Source organism: Aphelocoma coerulescens (assembly GCF_041296385.1).
Source record: "Aphelocoma coerulescens isolate FSJ_1873_10779 chromosome Z unlocalized genomic scaffold, UR_Acoe_1.0 ChrZ, whole genome shotgun sequence".
Taxonomy (NCBI): domain Eukaryota; kingdom Metazoa; phylum Chordata; class Aves; order Passeriformes; family Corvidae; genus Aphelocoma; species Aphelocoma coerulescens.
The window spans coordinates 29,299,001-29,315,924 of record NW_027184085.1 but is presented as its reverse complement, the minus strand read 5'-3'; the positions used below and the strand labels follow the sequence as shown (position 1 = coordinate 29,315,924).

At 37.0% G+C, this 16,924-nt stretch overlaps 1 protein-coding gene across 1 annotated transcript in view; it reads left to right on the top strand.

Annotated features, from left to right (window-relative positions):
• PTPRD (protein tyrosine phosphatase receptor type D) overlaps positions 1-16,924 on the top strand; it is a 568,740-nt gene that overhangs the window by 267,125 nt on the left and 284,691 nt on the right. Inside the window, exon 3 of the mRNA XM_069001512.1 lies at positions 13,808-13,975. Within this exon, the coding sequence (XP_068857613.1) occupies positions 13,891-13,975 (85 nt within the window). The 5' untranslated portion in view covers positions 13,808-13,890. The remainder of the gene's footprint in view (positions 1-13,807; positions 13,976-16,924) is intronic.

Below are 16,924 nucleotides of genomic sequence, written 5' to 3'. Positions count from 1 at the left end.
TTATACTTCTGTAATTAAACAGTAGCAGAACATTGAAAAAGTGATGGAATTGTTTAAGACAAATAGTATCAAAAAATGTGAATGTGAGTACTAATACTAAATTCCAGTAAATTCTATGTGAGAGTCAGAATTGCAGAAATTATTGTAATCAGTTTGATTCTGATATGTTGCTTTAAACTTTAATGAGTTTTGAATGAAATTCCTCATTTCTACGTTTGGAAATTCTGTGCAGTGATCTGGTTTAACATGATACAAATTAATCTTTAGTGTGAAGCTTGGGTGTCAACATAAGATTATTTATTTATTTATTTATTTATTTTTATTTTTTATTTCTTTATTTATATTTTTTATTTCTTTAGGAACTTCAGGAAGTCTCTTTACCTGTTGGAAGAGGTTTAGAAAAAACCAGCAGAATGTTTGTTTGAAATCATTTGAGTAAGGTTTGCATTTCAGTTGGCATGTATCTGTTGCTGGATACCAAATTCAATGCCAAATCAGATGACTGCTTTGACTGTTGCGTAGATATGCTTGTTCAAGATCTCAACTACAGAAGTAAAGGCAACTCTATTGATAAAAATGAAAAAATTGATGATACAATATAGGAAAAAATGGATTACACTAGCACATTCCCAAATCCACAGATAAGATGTAAAGCAAACTCTATGTAGATAAATTCAAGCTGTCCTCCAAAATCAATTGTAACTTTTGGTGTAGGAACCCAGAGTGCCGAGAATATTTCTCTGCCTGTTTTTAAGGGTTCTTACCCCCCTGAACAACACTGTTTTAGCTTCAGACCTTGGAAAAAATCACCAACCGTCAGACAACAACTAGAAAATACAGTGGTGTGAATTAGGTGATAGACTACTATGTAAGATTGTCACAGAGTGAAAAATGTAGAGGTTTTGGGCTTCTCTTTGTAGTAAATAGATAAGAGTAAAAAATATCAAAATAGAGGATTGTTGTTGTTCTCTAAACCTTCTTCTCCTTCTTCTACTACTCCATGTTCTGCAGTAAAAGTGGTTTGGGATGATTGGATAGAAAATTCCGCATTTCCTAGTCGTGTTACTGAATAATTGGTAGGAAAGTGAAAGTAATGTAGGTTTTTAGTAACTATAGGTTAAAATATCTTTAAAAGGCTAGGTAAATCTTGATGGGGGCTCTCTCACTCCTGCTTTCTGTGCTCTATGCTGTACCTGGGTCGCGCTAGTGGCTCTGTTCCTCTGATAAGACGTAATAAACAACTGGAAGCATTGAAACTCAAGGAAAAGTCTTGGTTTATCTTTGAAACTCCTTGCAAGGACTTTCAGCAAATTCTCTCCCATCTGGAGGGACTTGACTTACGGCACGGTACAGTGTCATTTGGTACTTTAATAAATAAGCATACATCTTTGTCCTGGATCCCAAGTAGTCTCTGACAAAAAGACTGGTGGAATTTTGGTCTGGAAATTTGGATCTTCTGTTACACCATTTCAGATAAATTTGTTTGATATGAAGTGTCTGTGTGGTAGTACAGTATTTGTAACATGATTAAATTTATGTACCTGGGCTGCTTATTTTCTGGCCTAAAGATTATGCCTAAAAAAAAAAGAAAAAAAAAGAGGTGCATTGTTTAGCATGTAAAATAGTAATTCACGTTTATTTGATATTTAATGGAGCTGACTTGAAAAAAATAAAATTAATTCTTGAAGTAAATGACTTTATTTTTGGTTCCAGAGTCTTTAAAAAAGGAGAATACAATAATGACATGATTTGTAGAAGTAGTTCTGGTTTCCATAGTGCTAATGACTAGGAAATGATTGTGAAGTAAATTTTACAAAGAGTAAGGTAACAGTCTGCATACTGTGGACTTCAAAAGGCATGACAGTCTCATCTACAGGTACGTGAACAAGACCATCTTTATGGATTTTATATTTTGTTTAAGGCATAAAACCCCCCCTACTTTCTTCCTCACCTTTTCCTTTAACCTGTGACCTGCCTGCTTATGTTTAAACAAGCATCATTAATGATGTGCTGGCAGCAGTGGAGGATCTGTCGTATGCAGAGAGTAGGACTAAGGAATTCTGATTCTGGATATCAAGGGGTTAGAGATTGCTTGGGATACATCCCTGAATTTTCTCACTTAATCCAGTTGTTTCTGATATTCTAATTTATAAATAATAAATAAATAAAATGGTAATTCTCCTGTATCTTCTAGCACCTGCAGTGAGCAAGGCATTCAAACTAACACATTAGTTTGACGGCTGAGTAAGTTCAGCAGAAAACCTGTTTTAAAATTGAGGGCTTGTGTGTATGCAGAGCACTAAGGAAAGGAAATACTCATAGTTTTTTCTCCTGACTTCTAACCCTGGAAATCAAAAGCATTTTCCCTACCCACTCATTTGCTGTTAAACATCAGGAAAAATGAGTCGCTTTTCTTGGCAGAAGGTGGTTTTTACAACATTATGGTATACGTAAGAGTGAGTCTGAAACGTATGCCCAAACATGGACATGCCACCAACATTTTTTGGCTTTTTTACATACACTGCTAAAGTTATGCAGAACATCTATAATGTGTAGCTTTCTTTACAGTTTTTTTTCTTTTACAGTGAAGAAGTAGGATTGGAAAATGTTTTGAAAAAGGTTTCTGTTTACTAACGACAAGGTCCCAAAGTCATTCACATCTGTATACTTCAAATGAGGCTTTTCAAGCTATTGAAAAATTGGTTACAGCTGGCTGCACACCCTGACAGTTGAAAATAAAACTCCCATACCAGTTATAACTAGCAATTCAATTTAACTTATGCACAGTGAGAGCAACAAAACGTAGCTTCTTTCCAAAGAGGTGACAGTGCAGTCAGAACTTCTACAGCTGCCTTTCATGCACTGATAATTAAAAAAAAATCAAAACAAAATCCCTAACTGGAAAATACACCCTCCCTTTATAATTATCTATTTCAAAGCTGTAATCGAGCATTTCATTATAAAGATGCTAATCAATCCAGAACAATACTCCTGGGACAGCACACACACCCAGAGACATAACACTTATGATAGAAATGCTGCAGAAACTTTATTGGGTTTATAATAGTTGCTCAAGCATTTCTGTTGTGAAAGATGAAACTCCCACAAGTGCCTTGCAGTGTTCCAACAAGAGCGTCAGGCTCATCTAGCCTTTAGATGTATTGAAAAGATAGTAGCTTGTTATCAGTAGAATAATAATAAAATAAGTAGAATTCACTCATCTAAATTAAAAAAAAAAAAAATTCATGAATCTAGACAGATTCTTAGTTAAAACTAATGACTATGAGTAAATGAAGCCAAAACTGGAATTGTCTTTCTAGTTCCTGTTTTAGATTTTGTTTTTAAGTTATTTAACATATCATTATTTGCAGCACCCTCCAAATTTTGTTATAGAGATTTTATGTCTATGAGCTAGTGCTAACAGTCCAGAGGAATGTTTGAGCCTTGAGTTACCACTGCCAGTTACAGCCCCCATTCATAGTTTAATGTGTATAGCCATGGGATTTCCACAAAAGATTGACAGTCACAACCTTCTTTTTCATGTGGAATTTGAGTATCTGTGTCACATGGGTGACATTTTTCTGGGGAAGGGAAGATGTAAACCTTTTTCTGCCTGTGTTTGGGAAACAGTGTTGTGGTAACATGGGTGCTAATGGTGCTAATATAGTCAATAAGATAATATGGCACGTTTCCTCCAAGTATTATAAATAGTTTTGTTTCATGTTCTAAAAAGAGAATTAATCTAAGCTGAGTCTTTAGAAGTCTTGAAATATTTTAATGTGACTGTCTGAAGGCTTAAAGTTACTGTGTACTTCTGTAATGTCAGTCTATGGTATTTTGTATAGAACACAAGGGTAAAATTCTGAAGTGGTTTTTGATAGCCACCTATATGAACTTTTTAATATTTCATTAGACTCAGTATTTTCTCTGTTGGATTAGTAATGAAACTAGTTCTCTACTTTCATTAGTTCATTAGTTTAATTTCATCATGGCTAATATAAAGTATTGTGTAGCTGAAGTTTAAACACTTTACTTATTTTGAATCTTGTATCAGTGTGTTTACTGATTACTATTTTCCATCTAGGAATTCTGGAAATTAAAAAGCTGAAAGCAGAGGGAAATTGCAGAAGTCCTGGAAGTCTTTGTGTATGAAGCACATGTCTGAAAGGCAGAGAGGGTTATCTCTTCTTCTGTCTTTTCATAAAAATTTGAACTCTGCAAATCAGTCCTTTTTGTAATGGTGTGTGCGCAAGTGTGTATGTGTGTATGTTCTTAAACATTTACTTTACTGGCTGTTAAGTGTATTGTTTTATCTTACATCTGTATTTTTTTATTCCTTCTGATGCTGAGATTATGAAAGATACTCAAAATCTGAATGAGAGGGAGCTGTAATCTAAGACACCATCTTCTGTGTTTTCTCATTTATTTATTTTTTATGAAAGTTGACAAACGTAACTAGGATAATAACCTTCCTTTTGAGTCATATCTTCAGTCCATTTCTTTTTTATGACTTCTAACTGTTCGTTTGGAAGACAAACTATGAGTAGTGCCTGCAGTTGGTTATTTCACTAATTTAATCTTCTGTAATATTTCTTTCTCTGATTTGTCTTGCTCCTTTATGAAGGAAGATACAACAGATTGCCTGTTTAAGAAACTGTGTCATGTTCGTAAGCAGTGAGAGAGACAATTGAGCATATATATGAACCAGTAGTATGCAGGAAGTTCTTTAGCAGGATGAAACTGCTCCAGTATATAGGTAGAAAAAAAAATTTTACTAAATATGGCATCAGTCTATAACATTGTGGTGGACTTGCATGCCCTATCCTTGTCACAATGTACTATTGGTATATATGGTATATAAGTTGCAGAGATATTTCTATAGCTGTATACAGTAGAGTTCAGAATTATTTTTTCTCATACCCTTTATGAAAATAATGTTCATTTGGGTGGGTAGCACATACTCTCATTTTCTTACTGACAACTGACAAAAAGAGGCTGCAAAAGAAGATGAAGGTTACACAGTGTCAGTATGCAATAACAATTAGGTTAGAAATTACCACCTTGTTGCTAAGCCAGCATATTTGTAAGAATAAACTCACAGTTAGTTTTTCTTTAATATCGTCAGCTCAAAAAAGATGAGTGATGACTTAGATTTGAAAAATTCTTGCTGAAATGTTTCCTGAGAAGAACATAAACCCAGTGAAGAATATATGGAAAATACATAATTCATTTTAATCTATTCTAGTACACTGTAAATGAGTTGTAAGAGGATGAACCCCGGGCCTAACAGGGAATTTTATTATCATATACTTGTAGCTAAAACATATGAGTGCCAGGTTGCCTGGGCAAAACAATGTGAATGAAAGCTCTGGGTGTGGGAGCTGCAGCACTTCCAAGTGCAGAGAAAATCTTAAAAGTTAAAAATGAGAAAGGAATGCATGTGTACTGGTTAATGCTTTGTTCAGTCTCCGATTGTTGGGTTGTTTAATGTTTAGTAATAGGTTTCACAATGGGAATCTTTTGTTGATCTCAGTTGGATTTCACCAGATCAAATACAAGGTCTGTGGGGATATGAACTTTCTGCTTCTCACTTCTCATTTGAAGGGGATTGAGGGAGAGGTTCTATGAAGCACCTGAAATGCCACTTCAAGTGGCCCTACTAAGCCACTAATTTCTTCTAAGTACAGATAAATCTATAGTAGTTAATTTGGTCTTTAAAGAAAAACATGCTATGAAGCATGCTGTCTGGCTGATGATTTTATGATTTTATGATTTTATTTGGTATCAAACTTGCTTGTCAACATTATGACATTAGTTCGGTATCCAGAAGTTTACCAACTGGTACTTTCTTTAGTAAGGAGATTTCAACAATAGAATTAAAATCTTTAGGTTGTTGTTGCCTTTTAACTCTTTTTTTTTTTTTTTTTCCCCCTCAGAGTTTATAACATTACTCTTACTTTTTCTCTGAGTATAGTAAAACGTAGTATGTTACAAAGATACTTTGTAGTTCTCATCTTTCTTCCTAAAGAAGACCTGTGGACAACCATGCACGATTATGCCATATCTTAGTATGGTAAATGCATAGTGCTTCTGTTGCTTCAGGAAGATTTTGTCTTTTATTACCAAATAATTTTATAATGCCAACTACTTTTGAAAAATAACTATTTCAGCTCTTCATCCCTTTCTCTAATACAATTGTATTGCCATCAGCAACATTATAATAAAACTCAGTCAGGCTAAACTAGCTGCAGCTGGATTACTGTCCTGTGTGTACTGCAAATTCACGGTCTCAGTCAGTCATGCTTCAATCTGATTAGCCAACAAGTATATTGGGTAGTTTTGAAACAAAGCTATTAAGTGAAAAGAAAAAAGAAAAGCCATAAAAGAAGAAATTGCAGGGAATAGTGAAAAAAACCACATTGTAATACTGAATTTGACCTGTTAGCTCCAAACTTGCAAATAAATTTCTAGTTTTATTTTAGTATCTGTGATACCTGGTATACTTCAACCATGCCTGATCCTAAAGGAGAGGAAAAACCTGAATTTTTCACCGTTTTCCTGCTGAAAAAGATACAGAAAGGGCAAAATTCTTCTGAAAATAAGATGGCTCTTTAGATATGAGCATTGTTAACATGTCTATGTCATGTGCATAGCAGTGAAGCTGTAGAGTCATTCTTAATGTTAGGTCATCCACATACCTAGCTCTGTGAGGGAGCAAGCCACAAACAGATGCCACCTCTGACAGTCACTGTGGTCTCAAAACTGAGCTGCTCATGGTAGAGTCCAGCTGATCTTGGTAGTTGTGCTTTTTCGTAAGACTTCTGGGAGCATCTGCTTGAAAGCTGGTTTTGGAGACCCTTTTCCTGGGAATGTCTGATGAGTATGTGGTATATGGCACAGTGGCTCTATGAATGTTTTTGTATGTGGCTTACATGCTCATAGATTTAGCCTCTTCTAAGAGGTGGTAGCTGCACAGCTCCAGTGTTGTTCATGTAATAGAGAGCCAAAGAATAACAAACTGCATATGGCAAATACCCTACTACTAGTGATTTGTTCTTTCACTTTTTGTTATTTTGAGGCAAACAACTAAGACAGAAATGAGTCTGTAAATGTTTTTGCATAGACACAGTAATTGTATTGTTCTTCATCCAGGTTTCAGAGGAAACAATTAACAGAGTCACAGAATCTAGAAAAAGTTATGTTGGAAAAAGACCTTTGAGTCCAGCTGTTAATGTAGCACCAAGTCCATCACTAAACCATGTCTGCATGTCTTTTAAATATCTCCTGGGCTGGCAACTCAAATGGCTTCCCAAGGAAGACTCTTCCATTGCTTGGCCACGTGTTCAGTGAAGAAATTTTTCTAATATCTTTTCTAAACCTCCCCTGACACAACTCAAGGCAGTTTACTCTTGTCCTGTTGAGAAGAGCCTGATCCCCCCCCCCGGCTACACCCTCCTTTCAGGCAATTGTAGAGAGCGATATGGTCTCCCCTGAGCCTCCTTTTCTCCAGGCTAAGCAGCCTCAGCTCCCCCAGTTGCTTCTCACAGCACTTGTGCACCAGACCCTTGAACAGCTCCACTGCCCTTCTCTGGACACGCTCCAGCACCTCAACGTCCTTCTTGGAGTGAGGGGCCCAGAACTGAACACAGGATTTGAGGTGTGGCCTCACCAGTGCCGAGTACGGGGGGACAATCCCTGCCCTGGTCCTGCTGGCCACACTGTTGCTGATCCAGGCCAGGATGCCATTGGCCTTCTTGGCCACCTGGGCACACCCTGGCTCATGTTCAGCTGCTGTCAGCAGCACCCCCAGGTCCTTTTCCTGTGGGCAGCTTTGCAGCCACTCTGCCCCAGCCTGTGGCACTGCCTGGGGTTGTTGTGACCCAAGGGCAGGACCCGGCACTGGGCCTTGTTGAACCTCACACCGCTGGCCTTGGCCCATGATCCAGCCTGTCCAGATCCCTCTGCAGAGCCTTCCTACTCTCCCTCAGATCCACAGTCAACAGTCACACCCTACTTGGTGTTGTTTGTGAATTTACAAATGGTGCACTCAACCCCCTAATCCAAATCATCAGTAAAGATAACAAGTAGGTCTTGCCCAGTATTGATCCCTCAAGGACACCGCTAGTGAGTGACCTGCTGATTCTAGATCCCTTAGTACAGATTTCACCTTGTTTCTCTTCTATGGCCGAAGAAAGAATAAAATAACAGAGTAGCCAAGATACTTGCTTTAGCTCCTTTTCGTTTCGAAGCTGCTGCTCTTTTTCCCCCTTTGTCTCTGTCCTTCTGTCTTCTTCAGCATTTGTTTTGTTTTGTTTCTTTTATTTATTCCTTCCTTCTTTTTTGTTCACTTGGTTTGGTTTTTTTGTTTGTTTTTCTGTTTGTTTGGGTTTTTTGGGTTTTTTTTTGTAGGTTTATTGATTTTTATTTTAACAAGTGTCAAAATAGAGTTTGCTTTCTTTAATTTCTCATATGGGCAAAGTCAGAGCAGGACTATTTCAGGGTTACTGTAATTTACTGGAGTCAAGACTGGGGTATTGGCAGAGTTTGTGTTTGTTCAGGCAAGAAGTCAGTCTTAGTGGAAGATGTTTCATTTGTTTGCGCAATATCTGTGACTTTGTAACAGGGTTTAAATTATTTCCATAGATTCTCAACAATATATAACTTTAATATCCATAGACAGCTAACATGCTATGCTTTTCTATAGGAAGACTGTTTCCAGCTCTGCACTTCAGCCACTGCCAGCACAAAGTTTTTCTCAAGCCATTATTTGAAGGCACAAAGTTAAGAAGTTAGACAATGTTCTAATGAATTGTTTCTGTATCACGTGTATGAAAAGTTCTTACAACCTGCAAAAGTGACTAAGATGGCAGAAGTTTGTAAGCATTGAGACACATTTCAGCTTAAAATTGGTATTTTAATTCATAATTTAAAATGGAACTGAAGCTGTATAAAGATCAGGCTAGGCAAAGTTTTCTGTGTATGGTTTAAGATTCCATATGAACGTAAGTATTTTTGTAAGTAAAAAACCAGGAACCTTTAAACAACTTTCTATGTGAGAAAAACATCCCAGTGGTGTGATTTCAAGGTACTTTGCTGCTGTTGAGTTGATTTATTCACTAAGCAGTTTTATGTATTTCTTCAGTTGCCAAAAATCCACTCAGTTTTTGATGGTAACAGAGGAATCCTTGTTGAAGTCTAACATAGAATTACCGTGTAGAGTCAGATTGATACATAAATTGTTTTATGTAGGCAGAATTCCACCTATCACTGTAATGCATTTGTGCTTTTATAGTGATGTAGTTCAAATGCTTGCATGACATCAGAAACCTACTCTACGGATGGGTGCTCACTCATCTTGGAATAACTGTAACAGAGAAATTTGGGAATGATACAGACAAGCATTAGGGTATATTGTTATCCAGAGACTGGTAAGACTAAACTTTTGAACGCTCAGCGCAGCTGTCCTTTAAATTCCCTTAATCATGTGTTTGCATTTTGAATTTTTAAAGAATAAAAGCGTGATGAAACATGGAACTTTTCCAGCAGGTCAACTATGAAAACATTTATCATGTTTAATCAATAAAAGAGCAAGCAAAATGTGGAACTTCTGCTTCTGCCAGTTGCCCTCATTGCTTTGGAAAATACATTTAATTCTCTTTAAAAGACATTGTTTTACCCAGAGGTATTTCTGAATTGATTTTGATTAAAGAGCTTATGAGAATTAATTTTATGCATTATTTTCTGTTCTTTCTAGTAATGATTCAGCTGTCAGTTTTTTGCAACCAGGATTTGTCCATGAAATTTGTTTATTTTCTTTTTTAAGTAGGGATCATGGTTGATATGCAAATATAGGAAGTATTTGCACTTTTTTTATCACTAGTTCTAGTAATATTTTTTGAAATTTGTTTTTTGTATTTGTTCTCTTGTGTTTGCATGGTGTTAAAAATCTGTGGCTTGGAAATATATGTAATTCAGGATTGTGGATGTGATGAATGAAGTGTAGAAAGAGAATTTCAGCACTGTCTTCTGTTTTAATCTTTGCTGCTGTGTATTCTTAGAGAAACACCATTGTTTGGTTGGTTTTTTTTTTTTTATATTAAGATGTATCCGGTTACTTTCCTATGGGGAAATATAGGGGATTTCTATGGGAAATACTTGAGACAAACCAGAGATTACCATCAGCTGAAATCCTATTACTGAACAATTTAAAACTTTGGAAAAGCTGAACCAGAAATCCTGTTTGTAGCACAAATGAGCTCTTACACCTTCATAATCCCTTTCTTCCAAAGTTTTCTAAGTTACTGTTTGCTTCATTATTTTTCGCAATGTGTCTTCCTGCATCTGTTATGAGTTCTTTTTTGTCCGTGTTCAAGTCTTCTGACAACTCTTCCCTGCTGAGCTGAATTTCTGTGTTACCAAGCATTTAAATGCACATTCAGGCATGGAAAATCAAGCAGATAAAAAAAAAAATTAGTGTTTACTTTTGGGGTTTTTTAGGTTTCTAAAATTTGCCCCCAGGTATGCGTTTCCTGTAACTGTCTTGGAGCAGGAACCATCTTATGAGTACCGTGATAGCACCTAAAAGATTATTTTTGCTGCTAAAGTAAACAGACTGCAGGGAAGCATTTTGGTGTTCAGATGTTCATTCACCCACTTGATTCTTTTGAGGATAATTGGTGCACGTGCCCATGCCCTGGTACTATCATCTGCTCTGCTCCTGCTGAGGAGAATTCTCTTTTGTCTCTGCATTGAACACTCGGGAGAGCTGCACATCTGCACTTTTACTGATCCTATTAATAGATACCACTAATCAGGGAAAATCTATCCTCTTACTTATTGTTATATGTATTACCTGGTTTCATAGATAGCTCTTTTAGAGATATTGGAAAAATAACTTTTGATTATTTAATACAGCAATTATGCAGCACTTCACCTAAAATAAAAACAGCTTTTATTAAATCTTCATAAAGAGAGATTTTTTTCCAAAGAACTGTCGACCTCTGTGTAGTTATTCTTCTAGATATTGGTAGATCTTCTACCAAGGAGAAGCCCCATCTTCTGCCCTGGTGCAGTGTGAATGTTGTAATAGGGGCTGCTAAGAGAGTACCTCACTCAGGATTAATTCTGCAAGGTAAGTACTGGTCCTCTGATGACAAGGCTGGTGTAACCTGGTGCTGCAAGTGCTGCTTGTGTTTTCACTGTCTTTGGTACCACACTCTGGATGTAACGAACCATTGTCAGGAGGAAACAGAAAAGGAAAGGAACTACATCATTTAAGAATTATTAATGCTTTAGATGAGCCTTTCACTTTGGAACTACTAAGGTGGCTTGATGTGGAAGCTGATAGTTGTCTTGATAAGCTCATTTAGTCCTTTTAAGGAATTGCATCTTCATGTTAGTTTTCACAAATAAGCCAAGTACAGACCTACATACCACATGATATCATCTCAGTGTTGGTACGGTTGTCAGTAGCAGGGTCTGAAGGTTTGTTTTCCTTGTGAGTGAAGCTAAGGCAGACTTTTGTGGAGAACCTTGATAGCACCTGAATATCTCTTGGCTTCCTTCTCTCTGTTACCAGCCCATCACCTGCACACCACCATTAACAGGGTATCTTCAACTCACTTGAAAGAAAAGTGACTCAACTGTCATCTTTATTCAAGTGCTTCTGTTTCCTTGAGCTAAAATACTACAAGTTTGCTTGCACACCTAAGCAGGTAAAGAGGGAGATCAAAGAACAAGCAAAGGGTCTCCTGGAAACCTTGGTGTGTTTATCAGGTTAGCTAAAGCCATGACTCTCAGAAACATCAAAGAAAGGGAATACCAAGGGCTTTCGTTTTATGACCTGAGTGATAATGAAGATTACCTTCAAAGCAGAGACAATGAGTGCAGTATTCCCAAGTGGCTGTATGAGCATTTAGAATGAGAGAATGGAATGAGGTTTAACTTAAAAAAAAAAGAAAAAGGAAAAAAAAAGCTCTTTTTTCTCCTCAACCTGTTCTTCGCCAGCTTTTGTGATACATCCCTTCATTTGCGGACAGCTTGTAGAGGATAAATGCATATTCACGTATCAGAATAATAAAGTTTTTATAATTCTTTTTTTACCTAAGCAGACAGTAGTATTTTTCCTGTTAGCCACCACATTTAATATTTTGATGGGAGTGCTTGAAATGTATGAAAATAATCTCCAGTGCCCCATTAAAAAAGTGTTGTGTAAAACAAATACCTTGGTGGTCACCATTTTTCCCCCTTCTCTGCTCCCCTTATTAATCAGTATTGTTTCCTCTCTGCTTCCTCCCCTGAAAGGAGTAGGGCAGTACCCACCACATTTCTCTATTCACCTTCACACATCAGGTAATGTGGTTGTGTGCTAATGAAAAGATAATTTTGTTCTTAAGTGAGCTGCCTTTAGAGATAGTTCAGGGCTCCCCTGTAACTCCTGCATTCCAGAAGAAGCAAAATAAAAATCACTTCTTCCATGAAAGTACATTTCATACATCTCCATCTTTGTGATAGCATTGGAATCGTTACACAGCAGTTGGCTCCGATACGCTTGCACAGACACAAATTGAGTCCGACAGGACTGGTGTCTCATGGACTTTGCTGTCATTTGAAATGCTGGCATGAAGATGGTAGCGATGAAAGGGGAGCTGGTGCCTTTAGCATTTTGCCTATGAAGATTTCTTAGGCTTGTGTTTTTTGATAGCTGTAGCTGATTGAAAAGATAGTTTTACAAAAGAGATTTATAACGTAGCATAGATTTCTACCAGCTGCTCATGTCTTTCCTTCCATGAGTAAATTCTTTTGAGCGTTTCCCTGTACTGAAAATGGGCTCTTTATGCCACCCACAAAACTGTAAGATCTATTTAGTGGAATGATAATTAGTATACTTTTTTCTCTGCCCTCTTGGTTTTCCATCTTTAACTGCATGGAAGCCACCTGTGTGGTAATGAAGAAGGTGGTATCAAACTTAACAAAGCTTATATGTTGCAGATCCTTCAGAAAGTATCATTGCATTTCAGGTTATTTTAGTGAAAATGTCAGGCTGCTTAGGGATATCTCTAGTATTTCCTGTCTGAGGGGGAAGATATTTTCATATTCCTTAATTTCTGTTAGCGTGGCATATTTGGACAAGGATAAGGCACTCTTTTTTCAAGTCAGGTACTTGAACTGTAGTTCTACCACTGTATCATATTCAATTATGCATTGTAATAAATGAGATGGATTGAATTGGGATCTCAGTCCTTTATTCAATGCCAGATTTCTGTTTTTCTATTAGGAATAATGCAGATACGTACAGGAAATCAAGACGGGAATTTTAACCTTTGAAAGTTGCTGAACTATGAAGTATGTTAATAACACGTCCTGAAGTAGATTTTGCGGTGTTACTCTTACCAGATGCCAGGGCATCAACTCCCTGTTTGCATGTGGATTTTATGGATACCTAATCTGCTTTGATTACCTTCTCGCAACATGATTTCCAGTGATGTCTTTAACTTCATCAACAATACTAGTTTCATTGGTTCAGAAGATGATGTTGAATAGAACTAAAGATTCAGGATGTGACAGTTGCTTGATTGTGTGGCAAAGGTACACTAAGAAATGTGTTGTAGCAGTGCTAACATATACTGTGTCTTGGATCTTCTTGTATATACAAGTAGCCTGAAATTAATAACGTTTCTTTTCCTTTCTGCCTTACCCTTTTGTCTTCTAAAATAGTTTTGCCTCAAATTGTGAATGCATTAAAAAAAAAAAAAAAAAAGGAAAATTCTGGCCTATTTTTGCTAATTGTATTTTTATCTTTTCACAGGCTCTGAAAATACTTCATCTGAAATTTCAGACTGGACAGACTCGCAGTGGCTTCTAAGCCAGTGAGAACAAGGCTGCCAAAGCATGCTGGTGCCAAGCTGTCGGATGATGCACGTAGTCAGGCCAATGGTGGTGCTCCTGTGCTTGCTACTCTATGCTGATGCTGAAAGTAAGCGTATTATTCATTTATGCTTAGGTGTTGGCCATCATGAATAGTTTTGTTTTCAGCTGGTGGTTACTAAGAGAGTTTCCTTTTGAGTGATTCTTAAAAAAACTGCAAGGTCCTCTCTAGATCACAACCAGTATTTGAAAAGGTTGTTTATGCAACTTCCTTACTGTTTTTCTTAATGCCCATTTTCTTAAGCATGGAGCAGTTCATGCTAAGATGGTGGAAACTACTACCACAAAGTTATACAATCAAAACAAGCACCAGCTTTTCTTACCAGACATTGGTCAAATACCTTAAAGACATCTGTCATTCTTTGAATATTTCTGTCTTAACTTTAATTAAAAAAAAAAAAAGACATCCCCCTCCCAATTGATATCCAGAGTCCAATTAAAATTCCAGTCCCTTTGTAACTGCTGCAACAGCTGTTCTAATGTATTATTTCCGACAGCTGTCACAGAGTACAGTATCCAAACAAATCAAGCAGAACTGACAATGTAGTGGCTGGCCTAATCATGTGACAATTCAGTGAGGAAAGGCACCTATGTTTACTTGCACTGAAGGGAAACTGTTGGATTTTGGTCAATTAGTTTATCTATTAATGGGAAGATAATATCTCCTTTTTAATTAGGAAATCATTAGGTCTGCCTTGTTTACATGTGTTCCTTCTCCCAGCTTTCCTGTGGCTTCCTGAAGTAATGTGCAAATGAGAAAAGCCATTTGCTTTCCACCTGTTGATCTGCAGGTTTACTGCAAGCTGACTGCTCAGATCGGCTACAAGCTGACTGCTAACATTCATTTCATTGAGGGATATTTTCCCTCAATGTCCTATGTCCGGACGCTATGCAGACACATGACTAATCAATAACTGTTTCAGCTCTGTGTTAGAAGACTTCTGTGTTTTTTCACACATCTGTTAAATTAGGTAGGAACACAGTAATAGTATCATCTTTAGTAAGGTTGGATGAATCAGTTCTCAGTAAATGCATACAGAAGAGTTCCTGATCACTCCACTTATCACCCGCACTCCAGGTATACTGAGTCACAGCAATAAAAGCGATACAAATTTTTTTCAGTTTCATGCATAATAAGCTTTCTTTCTTTTAAGTGTAGCTATATGAAAGTGAAGTAAACTGAGGAAAAAAAGGACAAAACATGCATGTTTGTTGTGTACTGACAGCTGAGATTCTTTGGCCCCTTTCCAGTTAGATAATGACCAGCTGGGATGATTGTGTCTAAGGTGAAACCAAGGACATTTTAACACTTTAGCCAGCAAGTAATTAATTGGGAAGTGGGCCCATATGCTGGATAGTTTAGCAGTTGTAGTATTCCGCCTATTTTAAAAATTGTAAGAAGCCCAAAGATCAGCTTTTTGTGACAGTTTCCCTCAGAATGAGGTTATGATTCCTCTTTATTATAAAATAGATATATATAATGATATATTACTATAAGTATTTAATATGCACCAGCTTTTAAGTTGCTTAAATAATTATATACATTAATACAAATGGTATACATTATATGGTGTTAATAAAATCGTGTGTCATATATATGTTTATGTGACTCCACATAATATTGCATTTATATTGTGAGTGGTAAATGAATGTTCTATTTTACCAGTTCCTTTGAGGGTCATGGTGTAGTCACATTTTAATCGTATGCACAGTACTTTATTTGGGAGACACACTGAATCTCCACAGACATAGTTATTTTATGGCCTGGGTGAGAGATAGGACGGCATCTGTGAGCTTTCTGTATGCAGACACACAGAAAGATGTGTCTTCTTCCATGATTAGCCCTTCTCACTTGAAGAAAAGTTCCTGCTGTGCTGGAGTTGCTCTGCCCTCTGCTCTTGCAGATACTCTTGCTCCTGTTTTGTACTGCTCTTTCTAGAAGGGTCCCAGACCCTACTTTCACCTAGAGCTTTTCTTGAAATCCTTCACAAAGAGTGGCCGGACCACATTACTTCATTTTAATGGGGAGAGGACACAGAAAGTGAGCCAAAGGGAAAAAAAAAAACTTTTCATTTTTTTCTCTGTCACCCCTTAAAGGCCATGCCTTCCTTCTTTTGTCATTATTTTTGTGTTGGTAACATCAAGGCACTACAGAAGAGAAGGTATATCTAAACATTGACCCTGCATTGTACACTTTCTGGTGTAATTGCAAATCGGTAAGGAACTCATCATACCTTTCCAGTGTCACTGTCAGATTACTGTGAGTGGGATCCAAGTAGCAAGCCACCTTAATACTACTGAAGAAGTTTCCAGTGGTAGTCCTTAGTACTTTACGTTTTAGATACAGCCTTCACAGCTGAGGGAGGCAATGACACACTTGTTTTTCTCAATCATTGTGAAAGACCCCAAACACTGAAATGTGTTGGCATGGGCTGATAAACCTACTAGGACAAGTATGTGTGCAAACTAGATTTGATTCTTACTCTTAATCCAGCAACTAAATAATGCTTGACTGAGAAAAGTAAGCAAAATTGAAAGGTGGCAAAGCTAACCTTGCTGTTTTACCTTTTGTTGTTAGTAATATGATGTGATACTTGTAAACACAAGAAGTGAAAAATCTCACGAATTGTGAGTCTTTTTTTAGATGTTTTCTTCTATAATTGGTATTTGTAGCTTCAGTGCACACTAAGAAAGAGTTAAGCACACTTACATTGAGGAAAGAAAGTACTTCTCGTTAGTCTTTATTGGGGAACAGCAATTTGCTAGTTCACAGTGTTTTTTCATTGGGTGGGTTCTCAGTGATGTAGATGGCAATGCTTCACCACATCTGCTGAGATATTAGTAATGTAGCTTTGTTTGTCATAAGAAAGGTACTGGGTTTTTTCATTTTTTTTTTTAACATGAACTGACAGAACAGTAACTATCCAGAAGCTTTATGCAGGTTCATCTGTTTAATAACAATAAGCCTATATGTTTCAGAGACTCATACATAACTATC